Source organism: Dipodomys merriami, unplaced genomic scaffold (assembly GCF_024711535.1).
Source record: "Dipodomys merriami isolate MVZ:Mamm:240054 unplaced genomic scaffold, mDipMer1.0.p SCAF_15, whole genome shotgun sequence".
In the NCBI taxonomy this organism is placed as follows: domain Eukaryota; kingdom Metazoa; phylum Chordata; class Mammalia; order Rodentia; family Heteromyidae; genus Dipodomys; species Dipodomys merriami.
In genome coordinates, this window is record NW_027202826.1 from 18,895,751 (window position 1) to 18,920,776 (window position 25,026).

The 25,026-nt window shown below is 39.1% G+C and overlaps 1 protein-coding gene across 2 annotated transcripts in view; it reads right to left on the reverse strand.

Annotated features, from left to right (window-relative positions):
• Window positions 1-11,253: 11,253 nt before the first annotated feature.
• The window catches only part of Emcn (endomucin), a 62,705-nt gene continuing 48,932 nt past the window's right edge, over window positions 11,254-25,026 (reverse strand). Inside the window, exons 8-12 of one of the 2 annotated variants that reach the window (XM_070022340.1) lie at window positions 24,600-24,695; window positions 21,209-21,233; window positions 20,087-20,148; window positions 15,668-15,741; window positions 11,254-11,796 (exon numbers count right to left, since the gene is read on the reverse strand). In XM_070022340.1, the coding sequence (XP_069878441.1) occupies window positions 15,707-15,741; window positions 20,087-20,148; window positions 21,209-21,233; window positions 24,600-24,695 (218 nt within the window). In that variant the 3' untranslated portion in view covers window positions 11,254-11,796; window positions 15,668-15,706. The remainder of the gene's footprint in view (window positions 11,797-15,667; window positions 15,742-20,086; window positions 20,149-21,208; window positions 21,234-24,599; window positions 24,696-25,026) is intronic. The other variant, XM_070022339.1, reaches the window with a different exon arrangement.

Genomic DNA, 25,026 nt, shown 5'->3' on the forward strand with positions numbered 1-25,026 from the left:
CTTAGATCTGCTACTGGAGAACAGTTGATCTCACAACTATCTTCTGAACCCACTGATGTGAAGTTTGTTTGTTTGTTTTATAGAATCTACATCTGATAGAGGGGCAGCGTTGCTCTGATGGTGAGTGGTCTGCAGACTCTGAGGCTGGGCCAAGTTTTATTAGAGCTGAACTTCACTGACATTCCTTCCTTCCTTCCTTCCTCCTTCCTTCCGCCCTCCCCCTTCTTCCTTCCCTCCTTCCCTCCCTCCCTCCCTCCTTCCTTTCTCCTTCCCTCCCTCCCTTCTTCTCTCCCTCCCTCCCTCCCTCCTTCCCTTCCTCCTTCCCTCCCTCCTTTCCTCTCCTTCCTTCCCTTCTCCTTCCTTCCTTCCTTCCTTCCTTCGTTCCTTTGTTCCTTCGTTCGTTCGTTCGTTCGTTCGTTCGTTCCTTCCTTCCTTCCTTCCTTCCTTCCTTCCTTCCTTCCTTCCTTCCTTGGAGCAGACTTGTCTGGCCCCCTGAATTCTTCCCGGCTCCTGGTAGCTCCCTGCCTCAGCTCTGTCCCTTGTAGAGGTTTTCTCCAGTTAATCTCTTGCAGGTCTAATGCTACTTCAGGGCATCTGCTTCTCAGAGAGCCTAATTTTATGCAGGAAGGTAGTAGGCTTTCTTCCATGGCTTAAATACAGCTCTAAATGTAAATAGGAATAATACCTTGAAGAAAACCAAAGAACCAAGAAAACATATCCAAATGGAATCCTACGTTTTTTGGCTTCAACTTACCTGCCTTTACCTAGCTCTCGAGAAATTTTTTTTTCACTGTAAGGAACAATAAGATAAAAACAAAAACAAAAAACCTGTGGGCAATATGGTGTTTCCTAAAACAACTCATCTTTCTGCTTGTCACACACGGGTATATTTAGGCAACCCCCAATGTATATTTAGGCAACCCCCAAATGAGTGGACACTACTATGTTCTGACAAAACTTTTTTTTTTTAAACCAGGTGACGGAGCTTAGTTGGTTTGCAGGTTTACGTTTCCTTTGGCTGACTTAGTGAATTCTTGTATGTTCCTGGTTACTAAGACTGTGTAAACTAAACCAGAGAGAAAGTCTGTGCTGGTGTTTTCAGGGTGGCTTATCTTGCAATCAGCACCCCACATTCCCTTTCCCAGAGGCCTTCTGAGTATCCCCAATGCCCGCTGCCAACTCCCTTTCACGCTGCTGACACATGGATCTACACCCCACGTCCCAGGCTAACAAACAGAAGTTTCATTTGCCCTGTTGCTGGGAAAAAATATCTAAAAACTGAACTATAACAAGAGGATAGCTGCCTCTTTCCAAAGCTTCTAGCAACGACAATAATAGTCACCATGGCAACTTACTTTTGGGGGGATTAAAGCATTTTGAAATGGGAACTGAGGAGAGAGGGGAAAATGATGCAGGCAGCCAATTGAGAGTTTTGACTTGTAGGCAGAAGCATACCCTGAAGTTTTCCCAGAAGCATCAGGGTTGAGGGAAAAAAAATCAGAGCTCTTGAAGGTCCCCTAGCTTGAAAACCAACCTAAGCAGGAGGCAAATCTGTCAGTGGCCAAATATGCAGGTGAAATGGGAAAGTTATGCTGCTCTAATTGAAATTAATTTGGCGCAGGGGTGTGGGGGGCAGAGGGGATCATATTTTCTCTGTATTTACTGTCTTATCTTCTTTGCTGTTGCTGTCTTTTATATCTTATTTGGATACTGGATTTCAGTTGTGCCATTCTCCAGCTCAATAGTTCAGGGAAAGGCCCGGAACCTATGTGGATTCCCTTTAGCCCTCGTTGCTCCAAAGGCAGAGTGAAAGAAAATGACCTCAATTCTTTGACATCAGTGCAGGATGGTAGTGACTTCAACCTTCAAGCTCTACTTCATGAAAGGGACTTTGTGACTCAGACTGGATTTCCAAGCCAACCCACACTACTTATATTTGTTCTTCTCTTTCTCCTTGTTGTTTGTGAAGGTACTGGGATTTGAACTCAGGGCCTTGTGTTGAGATACACCTCTAGCCCTTGGTCTTTGTTCTTATTGAAGACTGAAGCAAAGCCAAATGGCACAAAATGGTGACAATGTGTAGCACTTGTACTGTGAACATTATCCATCAAATTAATGACAATGTAGCGTGAATCACTAGTGGTGCTAATAGCTGGGAAGAGTGGATGACAGATGATCACAATGGCTGTAAAATAATAGTGAAAATATGTGTATCATCTCATCTGGGTGTTCACTTCCCTGGGGCAAATTTGGGCTCAGCATTTACTTCCAAATAGCTAATTCTGTCAAGGTCATAAAGCCGATCATTTATAAGGCTTAAACTGCTGCTTAGCCTTTTGGCCTCTGAGATCACTATGGTGGGGGGTAGGGAATCTGGGACCACATGTTAAGGATTTGAATTCTGCTTCTGCCTTTTTTTGGAGGGAGGAGTCGATCATAGGGCTTCAACTCTTGGCCTGACCCTTAGCTTTTCCCACCCAAGTCTAGTGCTCTACCACATTGAACCACAGTGCCACTTTGGTTTTCTGGTGGTTAAATGGAGATAAGAGTCACAGTTTACTGTCCGGGCTGGCTTTGAACTGTGATCTCAGTTACTTGAGTAGTTAGGATTATAGTCATGATCCATGGATGCCTAGCCTGCTTCTGCTTCTTTGTGTGGGAAACGAACCTCTCTGGTCTATCTAATGGAATAAGTAGAAGGATTAACTATACAGAGTTGCAAAGGAAATAAAAGAAGCTTCATTTTCTATTTATTTGAAAATGGAGATAATGGGACCCATCCTCTTAACCCTTGTAAACGTGTATACCTGAGATTTATTCAGGTCTCCCTTTCAATTAGTAATCACAATTGTTTTGTTGTTATAGCATTATCTTCTAGTGTGCAATAGAAATTTATGCAAATAGATTAATTAGTTAACATTGAAATGTAGTGTGAATGGATAATACTAATGAAGTACATAATGTTTTACAGTTCAAGAAGAGCAGCAATTGATAATGTTGAAGGAGGTGACATTGATCAAGATATAGTAGTGTGTGAATAAACTGCTTTGTTAAATGGTAAAAAAAAAAAAAGAAGAGCACCAATATTATTGAGAGACTAATCTGGATAGCTAGATAATAATTTCAACTACAGTTTATGGACATTTCTTGCAGAGATATGGGTGTTTCAGGCCCCGTACGTCTCAAGGAAGTTAGGAAGTTGCCTGAGAGGACAGTAGGCTCAAAGTCAACTGATGTATGCAATGGTGGGCCATTCCTTCAGTGTTGGAATTTCAGTGCATTAATTGGGCAGAAGGCTTCTAAAATTAAGTCAGCATTTTTGCAACACAGAGTGCCTCTGTATGTGAGGGCAAGTTGTGACACATCACAGATAACTTACTACAAAAAGACCCAGAGGGAATTCCTGCAACTTGGCAAAGCTGCAAATATTGTACCTAGCTGTCCTCCAACTGCCACTATGAATACACTGACCCAGGACCTGGGATGTGGGAAGGGCCCTCTGGCCTGCCTCTCCTGGTATTTTCTCTCCATCTTTGTTTGGACTTTCTCTTTGCTCTACCAACTAGCCTGAGTTGTCCTCACTTTCAGACACTTGGACAACTATAATTCACAACGTGTCAAACCATCTGTTGTGGATTAAACTCTGTTGTTCCAAAATTCATGTGCTGACATTCTAAAAGTACCTCAGAATCTAACTGAATGTGAAGGTGGAGCCTTTCAAAACTATTAAGTTCAAGTGGGTCTAATCCCACCTGGGCAGGAAGAGAAGATCAGGAATGGATCCCAAGGGTGCATACACTTGAAGACACATCGCGGGCCATAGTGGGGCGGCCACCTGTAACCCTGGGAGAAAGGAGTCAGATCTTGGATAGTCAGATTCCAGAAGTGTAAGAAATTGAATTTCTATTGTTGAAGCCACCTGGTCTGTGGTCTATTGCTCTGACAGCTCAAGTGAATTGCTATCACATTGGACTTAGGCATTGAACTTAGGAAGATAAATACAAAAGAAGGAAGAGTGAACTTGAGTGTTGTCCATCACCTACAGATGTGTTGGCTAAGTAGGAAGTACTGCTCGAGGAGTTCTGGAGAAACAAAACCCTCCCTGGAACTCTAGAACTCTTATCTCCAGGCTACTGGATCTGAAACTGGTGTTAATACCCAGAGCATATAGATCCCCTGTGATCGCACTCACTATCCACTTGCAGGTCTTCTTTGTTCAATTGTCATGACATGACCTAAGAGCAAATTAATGCTCCAATTTCTATTTTGGTTTGTGAAGCCTGGAAGGCTTTTACTGAATGCAATCCTATTCAGTTTGATGGCATCCTCTTCTTAAGATTTCCCCATCCATCTGTCACAATTTGCATCATCAATGAAGGAAAGGGAACAAAAAGTAGTCCTTGGGATATTCTAGTTCCAGGGCTTTGGAAAACGTGTTTCTTTCTCTTGACTAGTTGATGTTTGAGTACTGCAGTCTCTATGTAGATATAGAAAGAGATAGGATGCAAGCGGACAAGGTCAGATAATGTGATGTTAGGAAAATGAACCCTTAGATAGGTATTTTAATGTTTTTTTTTCTTTCATGCATTTGTTTATAACACATTTATAAGATTATCTTTTTGTTGCTTTGTATGTCCCTCCCCCACAGTATAACCCCTGCTTTCACTATATTTGATGTCAGTATAACTTGTGGAGGAGATGGGGAAAAACAAGTCGTTTAAGGATACAGGTGGACCTGATGCAACAATGAGAAGTACAAGGTCATGTCGAAAACGAGCTTTACAACGTTGGGGGGGGAGTAGGGAGGGGGGAGGATTGGGTGGTAGGGGGATAGGGGGGAGGTAGGGAAGGGATGTGAAGGGTAAACAAAGGAGGAGGCTGCAATGCTTGGTAAGAAATGTACGCATTATCCTGCCCATGTAATTGTAACCCCTCTGTACAGTATGTTCACAAAAAAAAAAATAAAATTAAATTAAAATTTAAAAAAAAAGAAAGAGATAGGATGCTGGGGGAGGGGGCGGGGAGGGTGATGGGGGAACTTGATTGCTTCAATACATAAAATCTACACAACAAGAGAATTTACAATTGATGTTCTATTTTTATTTTTTAAAATAGATTTTCATTTTCTTGAGATAGTTGTATAAAGGAGTTACCATTCAACAGAGCAGTTTTTGTTTGATGTTTTAGTCAGTTCATATCCTCTGAGTGGACAGGAAGGCTGAAAAAGATAAAGCTATTTTCCTTTGCATTATTCTGCTTTTGTAAAACAATGGTTTTTTTTTGCTTTCCAGAAGTAGATCATGTGTGTATGTCTAGTACTGGAAAACTCTATACTTCCTGAGCAGGTGTGGTTTTTCCTTCATGGTGGACCATTGTAACCATATACACACAGATATAAAAGCTCTTCTATAATTTCTGTGTTTTCTCTTGCTGTTTAGTTTTAGTTTTATTCCATTATGATAGAAGGTACTAGAAAATATTTCTGTTTTTCTATATTCCTAGTGCTTTCTTTCTTACCTAAAATATCATCTAATTTGGAGAAAGTCCCAAGGTTTCCATTTCATTTTCTTGACTGTATTTTGTCTTCCCTTTGGCATCATAAGAGAAAAAGAAAAACAAACAAAAAACTTGTGCTGTATCCTCTTCTGTTTCTCTCTAATCTAGGACACTACCAAGATGAAATATATTTGGAGTCTCTTCAATATTGTCAGGAAAAAACCCTACACTTTGCCAGGATGTGACTATTATTTAGGTTCTGAGTTTTTGTACTTAGTTACCTAGCTACTTTGAAATTGTTAGTTTTCGTGCAGTGTTTATATGCTAGATATTGTACTAAATGATTTACATGTATTATGTTCTCCAAACTTTAATAAAGCCATTTTAGCAATGGGAAGATAATGGATGGAACCTAGACTGAATTGATATCTAGTGGATGAGAACTCTTCATTTACTCCACTTCTGTTCACTTGGCTTTATGTATTCTAGAGTATGAGCAACACCACATAACTGAGTTTTCCATCATCTTTCCATATCATACTAGCACCGTATGAACTCTCCTTCTTAATCTATTTCCTTTATTGTCTTTACAGACAATGAGCTTTTGGAATAAATGATTTCTTATATGTTTTTTTCCATCCCTGTACATAAAAATGTCTTTAAGTACTTGGAGGTAATCAAACTGATGATAAAGATGACAATCATGATGATAGTGATGATGATGGTGATAATTATGATGAAAGAGATGATGAATGATGTAGGCATTATCGGTATTTCATGTAGCGATGATTTGAATTTCTGCTTCTTTTCCTATGCACACTTCTTAAACGTCAACCTTAGAAATCATCTCCCATTTTTCTTTCCAGATAATTTGACTTCCGTTCCATATTGCAGAGTCCACAGAATGAGAAGCTTGGCTATCAGAACTGCAGAATCACTGTTATTTTGAAATAAAAAGTCATGCCAACTCTAAGGAATTGGCTATATCATAATAGCAGGATGGAGTTGAGATCGGGCACATCTTCCTTGGATGCCAAAGTGAACTTCAATACACTTAGGCATCATAATTCTCACATAATAGTATATCGAGTAAATGTGGCACCGACCTCTATCCTAGAAAGTGGTACTGAGCTCAGAAGATAAGTGGGATTTGTTGGGAAGCTGGAACAAACCTATGGATACCTCCTCCACATCTGTCAGATCATCCAAGCCACTTGAGGAGATTCAGTAGCATTGCAGTGCGGTTGGCAGTGCAGTAGCTGATAGCTTTGTTTAAAATTCTGTGATTTGTTTTATATTTGGTTCCAAGTCAAACGCTATAAATCCTGCAGGGTGCTTATATTTATAATTTAAATGTGCACAGCGTTATTATTCTGTTCTGCAGAATCAGCAGGAATAGTCTTCTGATAACATATTGCCAGTGCACTCAGGAGCCCTGTTCCTTATTGTAACACACACCACACACACACACACACACACACACACACACACACACACACACACACACACACACACACTTTGGCTAACATTTGTGAGCAAGGGGCTCAAAAGACTGATATCCACAAATAGTTACCATTGGAGGACAATCAATACCTGAGCTTAAGTGTGGGTGCATAGATGAGATTTTGAACTTGAAAGCATTGTAAATATTATCCTGTATTAAGTACATTTAAATTGAGTTCATATGGGTTTACCTTTGGCAAATAAAATGAACATTTTCTACAAATTAAACATACCTACAATAAAAAAGGTTTTCTCAGATGAGTCACCCTTATTGTCTTCTTCATTTTAAAAACACATCCCCCCAAAAAGCACCGGAATATGAATATGAATCACAAGAGCGGTACATTCATTTGACTAATCAGAACGTAGACCTTCACTTGCAACAGGCATAAACCCTTTACCTGCCAGGTCATGAAGAAGTCTTGAGGGATTGTGCGGCAGGTCACTTTGGTGTAAGTCACTGTGGGTACATTTCTGTGTTATTCTGTATCAGAGCATTTCAATATTTTAACAGGCTATTTGACAAATGTCAACATTTTTCAAAGCTCATTTATATTAATAGATAGTACTGGAATTTTGATGCTTAGAAATGCAGATAGATTTGATCTAGTGGTTAAAAAAAAGCTTAGAACACTTTCCAGTTCTTCAATAGGAATTTCAGACTTGACAATCTTCAATCAAGGGTTTTCTAGCCACTAGGAAAACGAAGAAAATGAGATGCAGATCTTTAGTTGTCTCTAATATTCATTGTCCCACTTCATGGTCTTAATAGCTGAAGGAATGTGTATTAGTTTGCCAGTAGAAATGCTCGTGAAGTCCAACAGGTAGAGTGGCTTAAAGGATAGAAATGTAATTCCTCAGAATTGAAGGTCAAGTTTTCAGCAGAGTGGGCTTCAGATTGAGGCCCCTGATCTTGGCATTGGTTTACATATTCCTCTACCAATGTCTTCTGATGGTCTTGCGTGTGTGTGTGTGTGTGTGTGTGTGTGTGTGTGTGTGTGTGTGTGTGTGTGTGTGTGTGTGTGTGTTAGTAAAAACTCACTCATGTGTACATGTATGCATGTATGTTCTAATTTCATCTTCTTAATTGGATTAGGTCTCACCCTTATGGCCTCATTTGCCCTCCATTTGTTCTCTTCCCTTCTCTCTCTGAAGAGCCTGTTTTATGTCCCTGTCATTTATTTTGCTGTGCATTAATTGTACAAAGAGGTTTCACAATAGTATTTCGCACATGTATATAGTAATTATATTTTAGTTTGATTAACCCTATTTTCTCTTTTTTTTAAAAGAAAAAACAGCATGACAAAATATTTACATATTTTAAGTTTATTTCTAAGTGGAAAACATGTCCTTTTTAACCTCCACGACCTTGTGACCTGGACTTGGGCAGAGTTTCTGACTACAACTTCAAGACTGTCATATTGATGGGAAGATGAGTGGTTTCCATAAGGCGTATTGATAGCTGTAAGCACATGATCTTAAAAACATGTTTAGTTTTTATCTTATAGCCTCATTATTCCCTTCCCATCTGCTGGTTCTGGGGATCTAGTCCTGGGCCTCATGCCTGTTAGGCAAGCATTCTTTCACTGAGATGTAGCCTAAACCCAGAATCCTATACAATCTTAATGAGAACAAGCAGAGGTCAACAGAGAAAAATCACATTCATCACAGCAGGTTCAACTACATCCTAAGTTGATTCCCTCAAATGTAAATATGACAGATAGACAAGGAAAAAACCCCTGATTGGTCAGCCATATGTAATGAAATACTTCAGCTCTGCAAAAGGAGTTTTGAAAGTCTTTTTCTGCTGCCTGATCATATCTAGTGTGTCAGCCAACAATATCTACTTATTCTCAGCTGACAACAGTGCCAGTTAATTAGCTCTTGTTTCTGTTTGGACTATTTGGTAGACTTAAACTATGTTCATATTGCCATGAGGAGCAAACATGAAGAAAGCTTCGCCTTGGATGTAGATGTGGGCTTTCCTAGTTGCAGTGACATTTGAACTGTAACTCAGAGTAAAAGGTTATAATAGGTCAGACATTAAAAGCAGATCATCTAATTCTAAACAATTAATGACAATTTTGCCTTGAAAACAAAATACCCTCAATCTCAATAAAAGTTTCAAAATACAGATATTAGAGATTACTGCAGAATTACACAAATATCTATAAGTTCCTCAATCCTTTTAGCACTTTGACCTTTTTAAAGATTTAATACTTTTGCAGTTAGTATAAAATATTCATCATGTCCAGTTTTTGAACTAGAATACATTGCAATCTTTTACAACTTCTGAAAAAGCTTTCTCTCTTCCAGATTCCTGTAAATTCTTTTCCAACAATGCTTATGAAAGCCAGAGGATTTTTTTCCCCCTGGAAAATAGAGTACTTGCAGTAATTTAGAAAACAGAAGAGTTTGCTTTCTTTATTTCATTGTATTTTTTGCAATGCATCTGTGTAACAAGCTTTGGCTGAGGAGCTCATTGGCGCAGACTGGGGTACTGGGATCTTTGCTTTCTGAAAACAAGTCCTCTGCGCCAGCTCCTGCCTCACCTAGTTAGAGACTTCTAAACTAGCATTAAGTACGAGGGAAACAGCTCTGATGCCAGTGCAGATGTGGTAAAGATCCATCCTTCCTTCCTTCCTTCCTTCCTTCCTTCCTTCCTTCCTTCCTTCCTTCCTTCCTTCCTCCCTTCCCCTTTCTTCCCTCCTCCTCTCTTTCTTTTCTCTCCTCTCTCTCTCTCTCTCTCTCTCTCTCTCTCTCTCTCTCTCTCTCTCTCTCTCTCTCTCTCTCTCTCTCTCTCTCTCATTCTTTCTCTCCTATTTCCCCATCCTTCTCAGAGAAACATAAAGACACACATCAGAATTACTGACTGGCGTGCTGCTTGGTGTCTTTGATTAGAAACAGTATACAGGAAAATAAAACCAAAATGACAGTTCAACCCTGAAAGTGGAAAGCTTTCAAATGCATTGCAATAAAAGAAAAAAATAGTTAAGGCAGTTGTAAATATCATTGCATGTCCACCATACTGACTCACATTGGGAAGATAATAGAGCATTAAAATCAGCTTAAGAAATCATAGGAGGGGGCTGGGAAGGTGGCTCAGTGGTAGAGCGCTTGCCCTGCATGCATCAGGCCCTGGGTTCGGTTCCTCAGCACCACATAAGCAAAAAGAAAAAAGCCGGAAGTGGTGCTGTGGCTCAAGTGGTAGAGTGCTAGCCTTGAGCTGAAGAGCTGAGGGACAGCGCCCAGGCCCAGAGTTCAGGCCCCACGACCGGACCCAAAAAAAAAAAAAGAAATCATAGGAGGGAAGGGAGGGGAAGGGGAAACAACGAGGAGGCAACAATGCTTGATAAAAAATGTACTCGTTATCTTGCCCATGTAATTGTAACTCCTCTGTATGGTATTCTTACAATAAAAATTATATATATATATATATATATATATATATATATATATATATATGAAATCATAGGAGGTAAAGAGCTGCGGGTTCCAGAGCTTTCTGCTCAACCTCAACCAGCCTTCATTTTGATCTCCTTGTTGCACCCCCCCTCCCCTGTGGAGAAGTGGTCAAGGTTGATCAGTCAGGTTTGAGCAGATGAATTCTCCTGTCATAGCTATACTTATGCAATGTTTAGGAAGATTCTGGAAAATAATATCCCAATTATGTACTGATGAAATACTAATTTTCTAGAAATTCGAGTTTTAGCAATGACTGATAGAACAAATAATTACATTTCTAAAATAAATAAAAAATACAGAGCTGGTATCAACCAAATGAGTTAATGAAAAATCTCCAATAAATCCGCATATCGCCAACAAATCCTGTTATCTTCTTAAGGAATAAAGCACAGGGTGTCAGAAATGCCTTGCCTTTACACAAGGTGTGAATCACAAAAACAAAGACCAAAGGAATGGCAAATCATCATTGCACTGATGCATGAAGGTGCTGTGTCTTTCTTGCTTACTACATACTCTAAAACTCCATTCAAACATGCCCATAACTATGGAAAAACAAGTTTTAAGCCAAGTTTTAAGATTTAGCATTTGGGTCTGGGAAGATGGTTCTGTGGTATTGTGCTTGCCTCGCATGTATGAGGCCCTGGGTTCAATTCCTCAGCACCACATAAACAGAAAAAGCCGCAAGTGGCACTGTGGCTCAAAGTGGTAGCCTTGAGCTGAAGAGCTGAGCAACAGCGCACAGGCCCAGAGATCAAGCCCCACGACTGACCAAAAAAAAAAAAAAAAAGATTTAGCACATGGAACACAATTATTTATTAAAACTAAACATATGCAAACATGAACAAAATACATCTATGTACAAAGCACGGTATGATTTGTACTTAATATTTAAAAACGTACTTGCAAACTTTCTCTACATTAACATAGTGGAAAACAATAAATACAACCCCAATAATAACAACAAGAAAGTAGGAAAGTTTCCCTGGATCAAAACTGTCAGCCATGGAAACTGTAAAGCTATGGATCGATTCTATCCTCAACCCACCTGCTTGGGTTTCAGGTTCATTGCTCAAAACTCCCTTCCTAAATTGTGCTGTCTTAAGAATGTCTCTACAAACTGTGGTAATATGCTTTTCTTTCTGTATCTCAAAGGACAAGGGGAAGCCAAGAATTCTTTTTGGGGCTTCGAATTATATGCCTTGTGGTGTGGAGATCGCTACTTGAGTCAGAAAGGTAATTCATGCAGACTGGTGCTCAAGCTTGAGATTCAGGACTGGTTGGGCCATACTTCCTCCATTTCCATTCCTGGAATGCAGTTGCTGAAGTTTAAACCTGTGAACAATAAGAACAAGAAAAGGTCAGGTTCCAAGAAGGTGAAGAAGACACAGAGAAAGTGGAAGCAGACCAGCTCTTGGTTAAAAACAAAAACAAAAACAAAAAGCAAAAATTCAGTGACTAGCTGCATTTTTCCACACACAGCAGTCCCTTGTATGTCTCATACATTCCGAACTGAGCATTCTCTGAGCCAAATGTATTGCCTCAGATCTACCTCTTTCCAACCTACAATCCTAATCTTTGTTCCTACCTCCATGATTGAACTTCGCACTCAGGTTGAAAGTGTGGGTATAGTCACATTCTTCCTCATTTCCTACTGCTCATGTCCAATCAGTCATTGTGTTTCAATTTTTTTTATCTTCTACCCAGTTCTCTGTTTTCCTTCTTCTTCTACATCCCTCTTATAGCTGAAGGAGTTTCAACTAGGGAATTTAGGTCCTTATCATTTTCCAATGGGATATTGCAATAGCTTCCAATTTCGCTGTTTCTACCTTTGGTCCTCTTCCACATCAAGCTTACAGTGGTGTTGATCAGGCACAGGGCTCATATATCCCTCTTCTAACCAAAGTCCCTTTCTGTACTTGATCACCCTTCTGTCCCTTCTGTACCCTATCATTAAGAGGGTATGGTTCAAGACTGGTGCATAAAGAAACACTGTGACTCATTAGGAAATGCATGCTTTGGGAGTGTACAGTCATCAGAGAGATGAATTAGCAGGCAACTCGGCACTTCCGAAGAAAGTTTAGTATTTGAGCGTGTTCTTCAGAGTTTTCAGTAAAGAAACATTTGTGTTGGTAACAAAAAAAAATCACAAAAAACCCCAAAAGCAATGTCTGGAGACTTCTCTATCCTAAGTGAGAAAGGAACAGGAGTCTGAGCTGGGTGTTGTTAATGGTTTGTTGGAGTCTGTGAAGAGACAGAGCTGTAGCTTATGCTGTGCATTTGAGATGCAGTGGCACCAGTGGTGGAGACCTGTATCCTGCTTTTCCATGGCTTGGTTGGCAGGTCCTTTGATCGGGGTGGTTACACTGTTGCCTAGGTGCTGAGGGAATGCTGGGTACTGACTTCCATGTCCTGAGCGAGGCAGTCATAGCCTGGGGGAAGGGACCACAGTGCAAGGGCAGGATAACTTTGGCATCCTCCCACAGCAAGTGTGGCTGGAAGATGGTCCAGCGTATAGGAGCACAGTGTGGTGCAAGGAGAACTGTGATTACAGGGATGGTTTCAGACCAGGCTGCTCAAATAGTAGGTGGAAATTCTGGGTATGTTTTGTATGCTAGGTTGTAAGGGCCAGCCTTCAAAGTGACTAAATGACTCGTTAGTGATATTAACAAACAAGGAAAGTTAGCACTTCATTCTAGCCTATCAAATCATTATGGCTTATGCTGGGATGTAAGTCTTTCCGTGATCTAGTGCCCTGTGCTACTTCTCAAGTAAGTTTGTGAGAAGATACACATGTAAACGTAAGATCACATTAAGGTCTTCGATATACAAAGAAGTTTATACAAAGAGGGAGATAGCAGTAAATGAGCAAGGCTGTGAATAAGAATTTGGAGATAAAGAAACAGGAAAGGTAACATAAAACTCTAGAATTTCCTCACTACTCCTGATAAAAAGTTGTGAATTAAGACTCTCCAAAATAAATATAACCTATTCACTTAGTTGAGATTTTCTTTTAATTTTTTCAAAAGTTATACTGACAAAGAAAATCGTTTTGTATGCTACACGTATAGTATAACTCAAGGTAGTAGCAAATATTTTGAGGGATGAAGCACTTTTGTTTGTATAGCTGGTATCAAAGAAAATTGCACAGAGAAAATTTAAGCTAAAACAATCCTTTTCTTATTCTAAAAACATTATGGTACCTAAATGCAGCAATAAACGTTCAGTGCCAGGGTAGTGTTTTTTGAAACCTCCCTCAGCTTTCCTATTGTTGATCTAAAAACTGCAGAGATGTTTAGGATGCATTTGAATTCATGAGTTTGCATCAATCATGCTTTCTTAGCTGTTTGTTTTTTCTCTCACATTGTTTTATTATTTTGTGCATAATGTTATGCTCTCAGTAGACAACTTGGCAGAAGACAAGAATCATAGCTCATAAGCATTTTGGAATTTCTATCTGCTCTGTCAAATCACATTAAATATAATTATCTGCTCAAAATAGGTCAATGTGTTAAACAAAAAGCATTAATACATCTAGAATCGAATTTTGAGGTAGGATTTATCTATCTATTTATTTATTTCAGTGTTGGAGATAAAACCTGGATATTAGGCAGGTGCTCTACCACCCAGCTACAACCTCAGCCTGGAGATTCTAAATGCAAGTGATTATTTCTATGTTATAGCTTGCTGTTGTACAGAGATTCAAAAACGTCTTAACTTCTCTCCTTAAATCTTCGAGATCTGACAAAAATATTGTTATTGGGCTAGAGTGTCTGAATTGATACCTGAATTTATTTGGCAACCAAGAAAGCAATTACTCACTGGTATAGTGAGTAATTCCCAGGACAACGACAGAAATATGTAAGTGAAAAGAAAAAAAGCTAGGAAGATTGGCTATAGAATTAACGAATGTCAAGCTTGTATCTTTCTATTACTTTCTGATCTTTTCCTTTTAGAACATAGTATGGATCTAAAAAATTACACAGAAAAACACCAAAAGAATGGTATCTCTGCAGTGCACAAACCAGAGGCTAGAAATATATATATTTTTACAGTATACAGGAATGAGAAGGAATCGCTGTTTCCTTCCAGCACAGTGTTCCCTACCATTTCTTTTTTTCCCAAATGAACAGATGAAAGTGCTTTCATTGGCTTAGTGGGTCCTCCCTTGGAGCATTTTGGTCCTGTAGAAAGCACTCTTCTTCTACAGCTGAGTTGTGAAGAAACCATAGCCAGTTGGTAAAGAAATTCTACATCTATTAGCTAAGGCTGGTCCACATATCTCCTCACCCAGCTTCTCAAATTCAATACTTGAAAATGTCCATTAAGAGGGGAAGAACAAATTCTCAGCTGCTTTCTATTGTAATTGCCCCTGAATTTTTGGCTAGAGAGAGAGATGAAATTCTGATATTGACACACATTGCTGGATGTCTCTCTCTGTGTCTCTACCTCTACCTTCTGCGAATTGCCAGATAAACATGATGAACACCATTTAGTCAACAAGCACATTCTGAATGTATATGGCAGCACTGGATTAGTAGCAGGGCAGTAGACAAAGACAGTGAACAGAATAATGATATTCCTTACTGGAGACACTACCCAGAGTGAGGAACATTGTGGTCACACCAGTTCTGCACAGGTAATATTTATTGGTTCTTTTGCTTTTTATTGTTTGATCTAAAGGGGACAGATTATTCTGTAGGTTCTACAAAGCATCCCATCGATTGTAAGAGCACTTGATTGGTGCTTCTCATAACAATTCAATTAACATCAAGTTCATGCCCGGAATGGTAGCTACATTGCTGTTTGGGAGGCTGAGAACAATAAGCTGCAGATTTGCCAGCGTTGTCACGTAGGTCTTGAGAGCCAAGACTCTGTCATCAAGATTGCCGAGTCTTGTCTAATTGTCACTGCTAGTGGGTGTTTACTGACCCAGGAAAAGACAGAGTGCATTGATAAGGCAGGAAGAGTGAATTGTGCCATTCCTTAGATAGGCAGGGCAATCTGGGAAGAAATCTTCTGTATCCATCAACCACATTCATTTCTCTGGCAGCTTTTCTTACAGTTTGTTTTTAGACAAACCAACAATCATGGTTTCATGGACACCAGTCATTAACTTTTCAAGATTTAAAATCATCTAAGAGGCAGCAGGTGATGGAAACCAGGTATTAATGAGTATCTCAGTGAATGGAATTAGGAAACTTACACAGTCATTGCCCAGGTGTGGGGAGAATTCATCAAGCTGTCAGTTCTTGGTTTTACCTTGTGCAGAGTGCTCACCTGAGAACAGAAGATAGGTTTTGATCTACAAGCTCAGAGAGCCACTAAGGATGAAAATAAAGTTTCTTGTATTGACCTTTTATTTTTTTCTCCAAGGGAAGCTCAATTTTCCTGCAAAATTTGTCATTAAAGTCATATTTGCCTCTTGGTATTGCCTGGAAATTATGCATTAAGATTTATGAGCTTTCTTCAGCCATCCTCCATGTCACCCTAAAGGAGTTAACTTGCTGGAGATGGGGCTGAAAGGGAGGGAGGAAGCTGAGCCATAAACAACAGAGACACCCCGGGGACTGAATTATTGATTCCTGCTTGCTTCATGAGCTAGGTCTGCCTCCACAAACCCATATCATATGTTTCAAGTGCCATTTTATAAGGCAGGTGTACTTTAGTCCTTCTGTTTAAATAATTCAGTGAGAGTTTTGGGGATCTGAATTTATCAGCCAACACGAATACATTGTTGGCATTCAGGACAGTACAGATGACATTCATCAAAAATCCAATGGACTCTCCACCATCCAATATAAAGACAAATGTCTTAGCCTAGGATGATGGGAAGCTGAGAGATCCTAAGCACTTTTTACATGAAACTGAGTTCCTGGCCAATCTATTTCACATTACCCGCATCCTTCAGGTAGAATAAAATATCATCAGTCAAACTGTATAGGAGTGACATAGGAGACTCTCCAGCTTTTAGAGTAAATGTCATGGTTTTGCTCCAGCTTTTCTCTGCTATGGTGAAAACAGCCAAGCTGCCTTCAGTGTTCTCTGTAGATGGTTTTAGTTACTTGTGTGATCATGGCTATAATAAACAGTGCCAGAGGCCTGGGGCGGGGGAGAGTAGAGTGGGGAACCTCTCTTCATGTGCCCTTCCAGCCTTTATCTCCCTTAATCCTTGGTTCACTATTGTTTATTCCTCAACTAGTGACAATAAATATGTGAAAATGGAAAAATGTGACTATGCATAGAAATGAGCAATTTTCATGGTATGCTAATCAGTACCAATATATTACTGATGCATTAATACTGAGTAATTACCACAATATTCAGGAGGGGGAAATGAGAAGAAGAAAGGAGAGTGAAAGATTATACTTTTCCTTCTTTCCAAGACAGAGAGGTCTAGGTCTAGTTGGGAAAGAAGGAGATGGAAAACTGGAGAATATGTATCAAGTGGTTTAATTAAGTGAAAGAGGCTGACACGTTATAGACGGCCTTGTCGATGTGTTAAGGGCTTTAAGTGTAATCTTAGTGAGAACTGATTAGCATGCTCTAAGCAGAGGAATATTATGTGAATTCAGATTGCTGTTGCATCACTTCTAGTGGTTCAAAACCAATGTTCTGGAACTAGGTTCAATGATTTAACGTTTTCTTTTCTTTTGTGTAGCTAGGTATTGTTTAACTAGTTCAGGCAGTTTTTGTTATAATTCTTACAGTTACACATACCAAAGTGGAGCAGTGTTATTTTAACTGAGACCAATTGTGAGAATCATGTTTAAAATGTGTAGTGTCGTGTGTGTATTTCTGTAGTCAACCTTAGTTGCTTCAAAGTAGACTATCTCCTTTATATGAAAGGATGCTCCACATTTAAACTCTTCCAGCAGAAAACCTTGCTTGGGAGAGGACCTATTTAGTGGAATCAGGAAGTACAGATGGATGAACACTAGCACTTAATGTGAGGAGGAGGATTTGAGGTAAGGAAATTTCTTCCTCAGAGAAAGGGTTAGAAGTCTAACCATGGCTCATCAAAGATTGTAGAAACCTGGAATATTTAGCATCTACTGGCAGACAGACTGCGGCAAAGGTCTGTTTCCTTGGAAACATTGCTTACTGGCCTCTACAATGACATATTCATTTTGAGATAAAAGTCCAAAGGGCATTGAGGCACAGATTTTATTGCAAAACCCACTTATAACATCCATTGATACTAAGATTTCTTAGACCTTGAACCAAATAGGAGACATTGTAATAGTCATCAGTTCTGATTGGTGAGTGGTCAGATGACTATCCTGTCCAACTAGTTTTTGTATTTAAAATCTTGAAGATGTCTTGCCCTACCACTATCTATTTTGCATAGCAATGAGCTGGGTTGACCTTTGGGAAATTATTTTGTTAATTCCTAAATAGAACTAGACAGAATTAAAAGTGCCAGATAGCTGGGTGCCAGTGGCTCATGCCTTCAATCCTAGGTGCTCAGGGTCCTGAGATCTGAAGATCATGGTTTGAAACCAACCCAGGGCAGACAAGTCCATGAGACTCTTATCTCCAATCAACCACCAGAAAACCAGAAGTGTAGCTGTGGTTGAAAGTGATAGAGTGCTAACCTAGAGCAAACCTGGGACAATGCCCAGGTCCTGAGTTCAAGCCCCATGACTGACAGCTAAAAATAACAACAAAAAAACAAAAACCCAACTAGATAATACCTTATTATTTTTATAGTAATATTTCCTCATAAGAGCTGTGACAATGCAAGTCTTTTAGGAAATACAGGAAGCGTGTAGAGTGAAAGGTCTTCTTGATTATCTGCAAGGTCTGTTCCACTCACTGCTACAGACACTGCCACTGTGGGAGTGAGCAGAGGTGGACTTTTCTTTGGGTGTTAAAGAAGAGCCTGCTGTCTGTGTGCATTATAAAACAGGAAATGTTCTTTGGATTTTCCTACCAGAAAACCATGATTTTGCTGTTAGGTACCATTTCTCTAGAATGGGTGGTTGAAAGCTGTATGTTATCCTGATCCTGACTCCTACACACACACACACACACACACACACACACACACACACACACACACACACACACACACACACACACACACACACACACACAAGAGACAGAGAAACAGAGAGTGCCAGATCACAGCTCTAAGAGCTCAGGAGATGGCAGAGCATTTGGTTGAATTCCTAAGAAGAGTGACATAGCAAATGGAAATCTTGTGATGCTCACTTATAAACCACACGCTGGGTGTGGTAACCTTTCCTGAGCAATGACATCATGATCAAGCTGGCTCAAGAGTCATCACATCTAAACGATTTCACTAATTCCCTTCCTTTCTCTCTCAACTAGTGGCTGGTGCTTAAGTCAAGTCTGGTGAATAGCCAGAGAATATGTAGGAGTGGATTCTAACTATTCTTTGAATGTGATTTTGCTCCTTTGCCGTGTGTGTGTGTGTGTGTGTGTGTGTGTGTGTGTGTGTGTGCGTGTGTGCGTGTGTGCGCACGCACTATTCCTAATGTAACAAATAGGGTGGGTGTGAAGGAAATGTTTGCCTCAAAGAATGTAAGAGATACAACAGCTCAAGGGATCTTTCTCAGGAGAAAATGGGTCACACAAGGGGTAGAACCTATTTATACCAGTGTTGGGAACTTTTATTCTCTCTGCTATCCTCTCTTCTAGTTGTAATGGCCAGTATGAATTTGGATTCACGTTCAGTTTAGGATAGCTTGTTATTGATTTGAGACCATATTTATAGCATCTCGTATTACAAAACTGTTGTTGAATACTTTCTATATTTATAATATAGTTTATCATTCTTAAGCTTTCATGGTATAATAATCCACATATTTCCAGACCATGCTGTCAAAGTAAAATTTGGGGGACTGTCTATTGCAAACATCTTAATGTATATTTACATTAGAGTTACAAGAATCGTTTTGAGAAACTTATAATTGGTTTTTAACTTATCTGTTTTGTGATAGCTGTTTTAAATGTCTGGTCTACTCAAAACAAGAAAAAAAAATGAAAAAATGCCTGTGCCTTTTGTTTTTAAAAGCTATCTAGCATCTCATTTTCTATTGTTCTTGATACAAATGTCACTTGTACCAGTCACATGGTATTCTGAAAGACTTACATCCTAAATCAAATAAACATAACTAAGAAATTAGAAATAAAGTAGATTTTACTAACCAGAAATTTATCTTTATTGAGAAATTCAATTAAAACCATTTAACATGATATGGAACATTAATGTCATTTTAATTGGTTCCAATGACTACATATAGTCATTGCCAAAAGTGACACAAAACAACAGCAATAATTATTTAAAAGCCCTGTCAACAAAGTTAATGTCATCTCTGGCACCCTTGTAGAGTAAGCAGTGTGGCTAGCCTTCATCACATGGCCATTAGAGCACACGCAGAAACCAAACCTTAAAGTCTCAAAGTCCAATAATCTTATAAAAATAAAGTTTCTAGGAAAGTCAGATTTATTGAGAGTTACTACTTGGTGACATCTAGAAAATCTGTGTTTTATTGTTGTTGTTGTTGCTTGTTTGGTTATGTCCCAGATGAACCACATCCAAGGATATAGTTAGATTTCAACCTTGCCCGTTTTCATCTGCCAATTGGGAACTTACCAGACTCGTGAGAAATTGTCTTAACCGTGAGCAGCTTCACACTTTCTTTATCAGACTGAGGTCTATTGGAAACAGAGAAGACTGTCAGCACCTCAGTGATCACAAAGTGACTATGAAAGGACACATATGCCACGCACACAGAATGAAGAAACACGTGCACAGATGTGTTTTATGTACTTCTAGGGCTATACTTGTGTGTTTTCATAAAGACTTGGTGTCTTTCTATCTATCACTTCCTAGTTCTCCTGGAATCAAGCCAGCAAATCCTCATTACTATGTTATAGTCGAGATCACCAGCTGAAGTACCTGTCCATTGGATGTGTGGGGACATCTCACAAGGTCTACAATATGTTTCTGGACTACAGGACAGACCAACCAGAAGTGTTTCCAAACTTATGAGCAGCTGCTGGACTCTGAGGATACCCTTTCTCATGGGGGCCTGAGACACTATAGTACTCATATGGCACTGTCCACTTCCATCAAACATTCTCACTCATTCCTTTCCAGATCTCAAATAGATTCAAACCCTCATCCTTCTATTTTTAATCCAGACAGGTATGTGACCTAGAGACATTATTTCCAATGTCTATAACCTAATGAAATACAAAATGAAATGCAGGCTACAAATTCAGGCCAACAAAGGCAACCGAATTATTTCTTGACCAGAAAACAACTTGTCATGTCTACTTGCAGCACCTTGGTGACAACAATTGATTGGACTGCCAACAGCTGCTTTGTCTGGATGAAGTCAAAGTAGATGAGCATCTGCTGTTAAAGAAAAGCCCATCAGACACTGCTCAGATCAGAGGTATAATTCTCCATAGCTGATAAATACACTGAAAAATGTACTGGCTAAATGATGTTAAAACTGTAGCTGCAATTCCTGGGGTATTTCTTCTTGATCTTCTACTTAGCCATTTTCTACTTTATCATTTTATCTGTGTTGAAGACAGAAAGTTGGGAAATAGCTCTGGCTATTTCCAAAAAATCCCATATGTGGTACTTTCTACATTGTTTTCTTCTAATGAAAACAATCCCAGAAAGTGTAATATAGACTTGTTCACCCCTATAAATGATATGGTGATAAGTTCTAAGGCAAAACTGTGACATGGTCTTACTTACTGATCATTTCCATTTTCTGGTGTACCTAGGAGAGGAGACAGTTGTTATTAAATTTGAGACCCTTTGCTGCTCTTCTAAAACTTTTTTCTAAAGAAATGTTATCCCTCCAGAAGTATTTGCTAAAGTATGGTTAGCACTCATCTTGATGTTTATAAGATAGTCCCAATTAGATCAGCTTTATTGAATGTAGCTCTGGGTTAAATTTTGTTTGTGTGTGCTGGTCCTAGGGCTTGAACTCAGGGCATAGGCACTGTCTCTAAGATTTTATGCTCAAGGTTAGCACTCTACTACCTGAGCCACAGTTCCACTTTTATCTTTTAGATGTTTAATTGGAGATAAGATTCTCATGGACTTCTCTGTTCCAGCTGGCTTTGATCATTGATCTTTATATCTCAGCTTTCTGAGTAGTTAGGATTAGAGGCATAAGCCATCAATGTCTGGTTTTGGGTTAGTTTTGATCTTATAATTTATATGACTTTGAGAAAGTCCTATACTCTATCACATCCCAGATACACTAGAAAATCTCCATTTATTTAATAATATCTCAAAGAAACTTCTCCTCAAAGTAATTACCTTTTCATCCCAGAAAATTGAATTTTCTAATTTCCTTTCTACATTGCTCTTTTTGGGGGACAGAAATTCCTACATTTTGTGGTGAGCTACAGTGTAGATATTGTTTCTAATTGCATCTTAAATCTACTTATTTAGCCTCTTAAAAGTGCCCTGTAAATTCTCACTGAGGGTGCTAATTGAAATTAATACTCTGCCTAGCTGCTTCTGTTTACTTTTTTAAATTTTGTTGTTCGTGGGTTTGAACTCAGGGCCTTGAAGTTTCTAGGAAGGCATTCTATTACTTGAGCCATACTTTCTGTCATATTTTTGATCCAGTTATTTTTCAGGTAGAATCTGGGCCAGCCTCCAATTGTGATCTTCTTACTTATGGCTTCTTATATCATGGGCTCAAAGGAGCACTCTAGAATACTTGGCTTATTAGTTGAGAAGGAGTCTTGCTGATTTTTTTCCCAGGCTGACCTTGAACTGTGATCCACTTACTCTCTGCCTCTTAAAGTAGCTGGGTTCATAGCTGAGTCATTTAATCACAATTCTTAATCCCTGGGGTTTGATCCATAACATCTTGCGCTGATTATTCATGAGGTCTGATTTCCTCTTTCCTCTTAAGTAGGGTTTTAATGGCATCAAAAAAATCCTGTGTCATATGGAGTATCGTTCACAATGCACACAGTGCTAATCAAAATGAATCAACAATTTTTGTATGATGGTCAGAATACTTTTGATAGAGGTTAGTGAGCCCACAGACACCTGTTAAGAGATAACTTGAGTATACACCTTCTTACATGAGTTGAAGCTTAGCCTACTTGTCAATATTATTAGCCAGAGAAGCCTCATGTCAAATCTCTGACTCACAGATCTTCCAGAGAACACAGTGGGTTTCCTAATTTTCTGAACTTAATGAAATCCCACCCACATACTTGAAGAGGGATTAACTGTGGTGTCTAATGGTGCTAATTTAGTGATAACACAATGCTCTAAATTCTGTTTGGAAAACAAAGTTAAACCATAACCAAACAGATGGACTAATTCCATAATTGCCAAATACAGTTTCAGACAGTCCTATGTGTCGTCAGAGAAACTCTCCATTGTGCTAGGAATTGTGTACACCCATAAGAATAGAAAAATGCCATCTTTTCAAAAAATATATTGTCAGATCTTCTTATGTAAGCAGTTGTTCACCACAGTCTTTTTTCACAAATAGATATAGCATACTAAGTTTTACCTCTCCTTTATACTGTATACCCGGATGGCTCACTTCCTACCAAACAATGTGGGTGGCATAAAAACTTACAGAAAATAAAACTGATTTATAAAAATGCTGCTTTGGTTCTAAAAATGACACAGGACAATGCTTCAGATGTGATTAGAAAGTTCATCCACTTTGCTCCTGAAGGAAAAGACATTTGATTTGTTTTGCTCTTTCCCACTCAGAGATAAAATGAACTCTGCTGCCTGGGTCTCCTAACTTTTCCTTACACTCTCCAGATCACACCCCTACTGTCTGTGGGATGCCTGATCAGTCATTGAACTGACCAACATTCACTAGTGTCCTGGGGACACACAGTCCATGGAGCAAGCAAGGAATAGGGAAGCTTATACACCCCAGAAAAATAACTGCCTTTACCTTTCTACGGTTTATAAGACTTTGGTAGGATTTTGTTAGTGAAATATTTAGAATCAAAATGGGGAAAGAGAGGATTCTATTTTAACTGGATATTAAAAATGAAACTCTACATTCAGGGAGTAAGGGTCTATTGTATATTTGGGACACAAGCACAGGTATGTGATGCTACGGAATACAACCAGGATCTGGAACAGACAATAGATTAGAGTACAGTAGCACAGAGGAGAGCTTAGTCATGGAGGTGAAGAGAGCTCAGCCGTAGAGCAGAAAAATGAAATAAAAACAATGGAAGTATCAGTACAGTAGAGAGTTTAATAATCATTTTCAAGATTGGTGCAGCAATTGTGGCACATATACTATACTAACATAGCACTTATTAAAAAGGAAAACCAGATGTAGATATATGCTAATGTTTATTTTGATAAATTATCTGTGCATTCAATGGATTCTAAGAGACAAACTTTATTGAAACCAGCAACAGAAAATGTAACAGTCATAGAAGAAACCTTCACTGGAAAGGAAGGAACACTACTCTCAATATTATAGACTTCTGGCCGGGCACTGGTGGCTCACACCTGTAATCCTAGCTACTCCAGAAGGCCAACATCTGAGGATCCTAGTTCAGAGCCAGTCCAGGCAGATACATCCAAGAAATTCTTATCTCCAACTAATCAGGAAAAAAAAAGCTAAAAGTGATGGCTTGGCTCAAATGGAATAGCACAAGCCATGAGAAAAAAAAAAGCTAAGCAAGAATGTGAGGCTTTGAATTCAAGCTGTAGTACCAGTATACATGCAAAATGTTGTTCCTCTTATTCTGTTACATCACTGTATCATTTTATTCTGGAGTGTTTTTATTCTGTACGTGTAAAGGGGAAAATTTTGACTGGAGATCAATGGCATATTTCATGTTTTTCTTTCTGACATCACCCCTCGGCCACCTACAAAGTTGGGGCTAGTTTATTAATGAGGATTTATCCATATTTAATACTTGCCAATAGTAGTCAACTGTCACTCTGTATAGTCACTAGCATTCAACACGTTCCTGTATTTCTCCCCCTTCAGTTTTTGTGACCATGCAATATGGTATTTTCTTTATGTCTACTTCTTTTCTCTGTGTGTACCTTTTCTATCCACTGAGAAAATATTTATTCTCCTTTTCAGGAAAACTAAACAAAGATAAAGCACATTACCTACCCGGATCTTTCTTCCAGCACATCCGATACAAACCCACCAGAACAAATACTGAGAGTGTTATGACAATCAAAGTAATAACCACTGGCAAAATGATACCTAAAAAACAAAATACAGGGGACGTTGTCAACTAGAGTGGCTACTGAATTTCATATAGATAGGCCAGTAGCTGATTAAACACATGCATGCTTTATTTCTGCTGTAATCTTTAAGTCTATAACAATGAATATATTTCAGGCTGATAAGATTTATCTGATTAGGCTTTTGCTCTCCTTGTCGTTTCTAACAAATCCACTGGATGTCAGTCTTGTAGCCTTGCTGAAACACTTCAAATCACCAGACAGCTCTTTTCCCCTTCTTCCTGGAGACTGGGAAGTGGGGAAAATGGAAGACCAGAAAGATTGATTCTAGAGCCTAGCAAAAATCATTC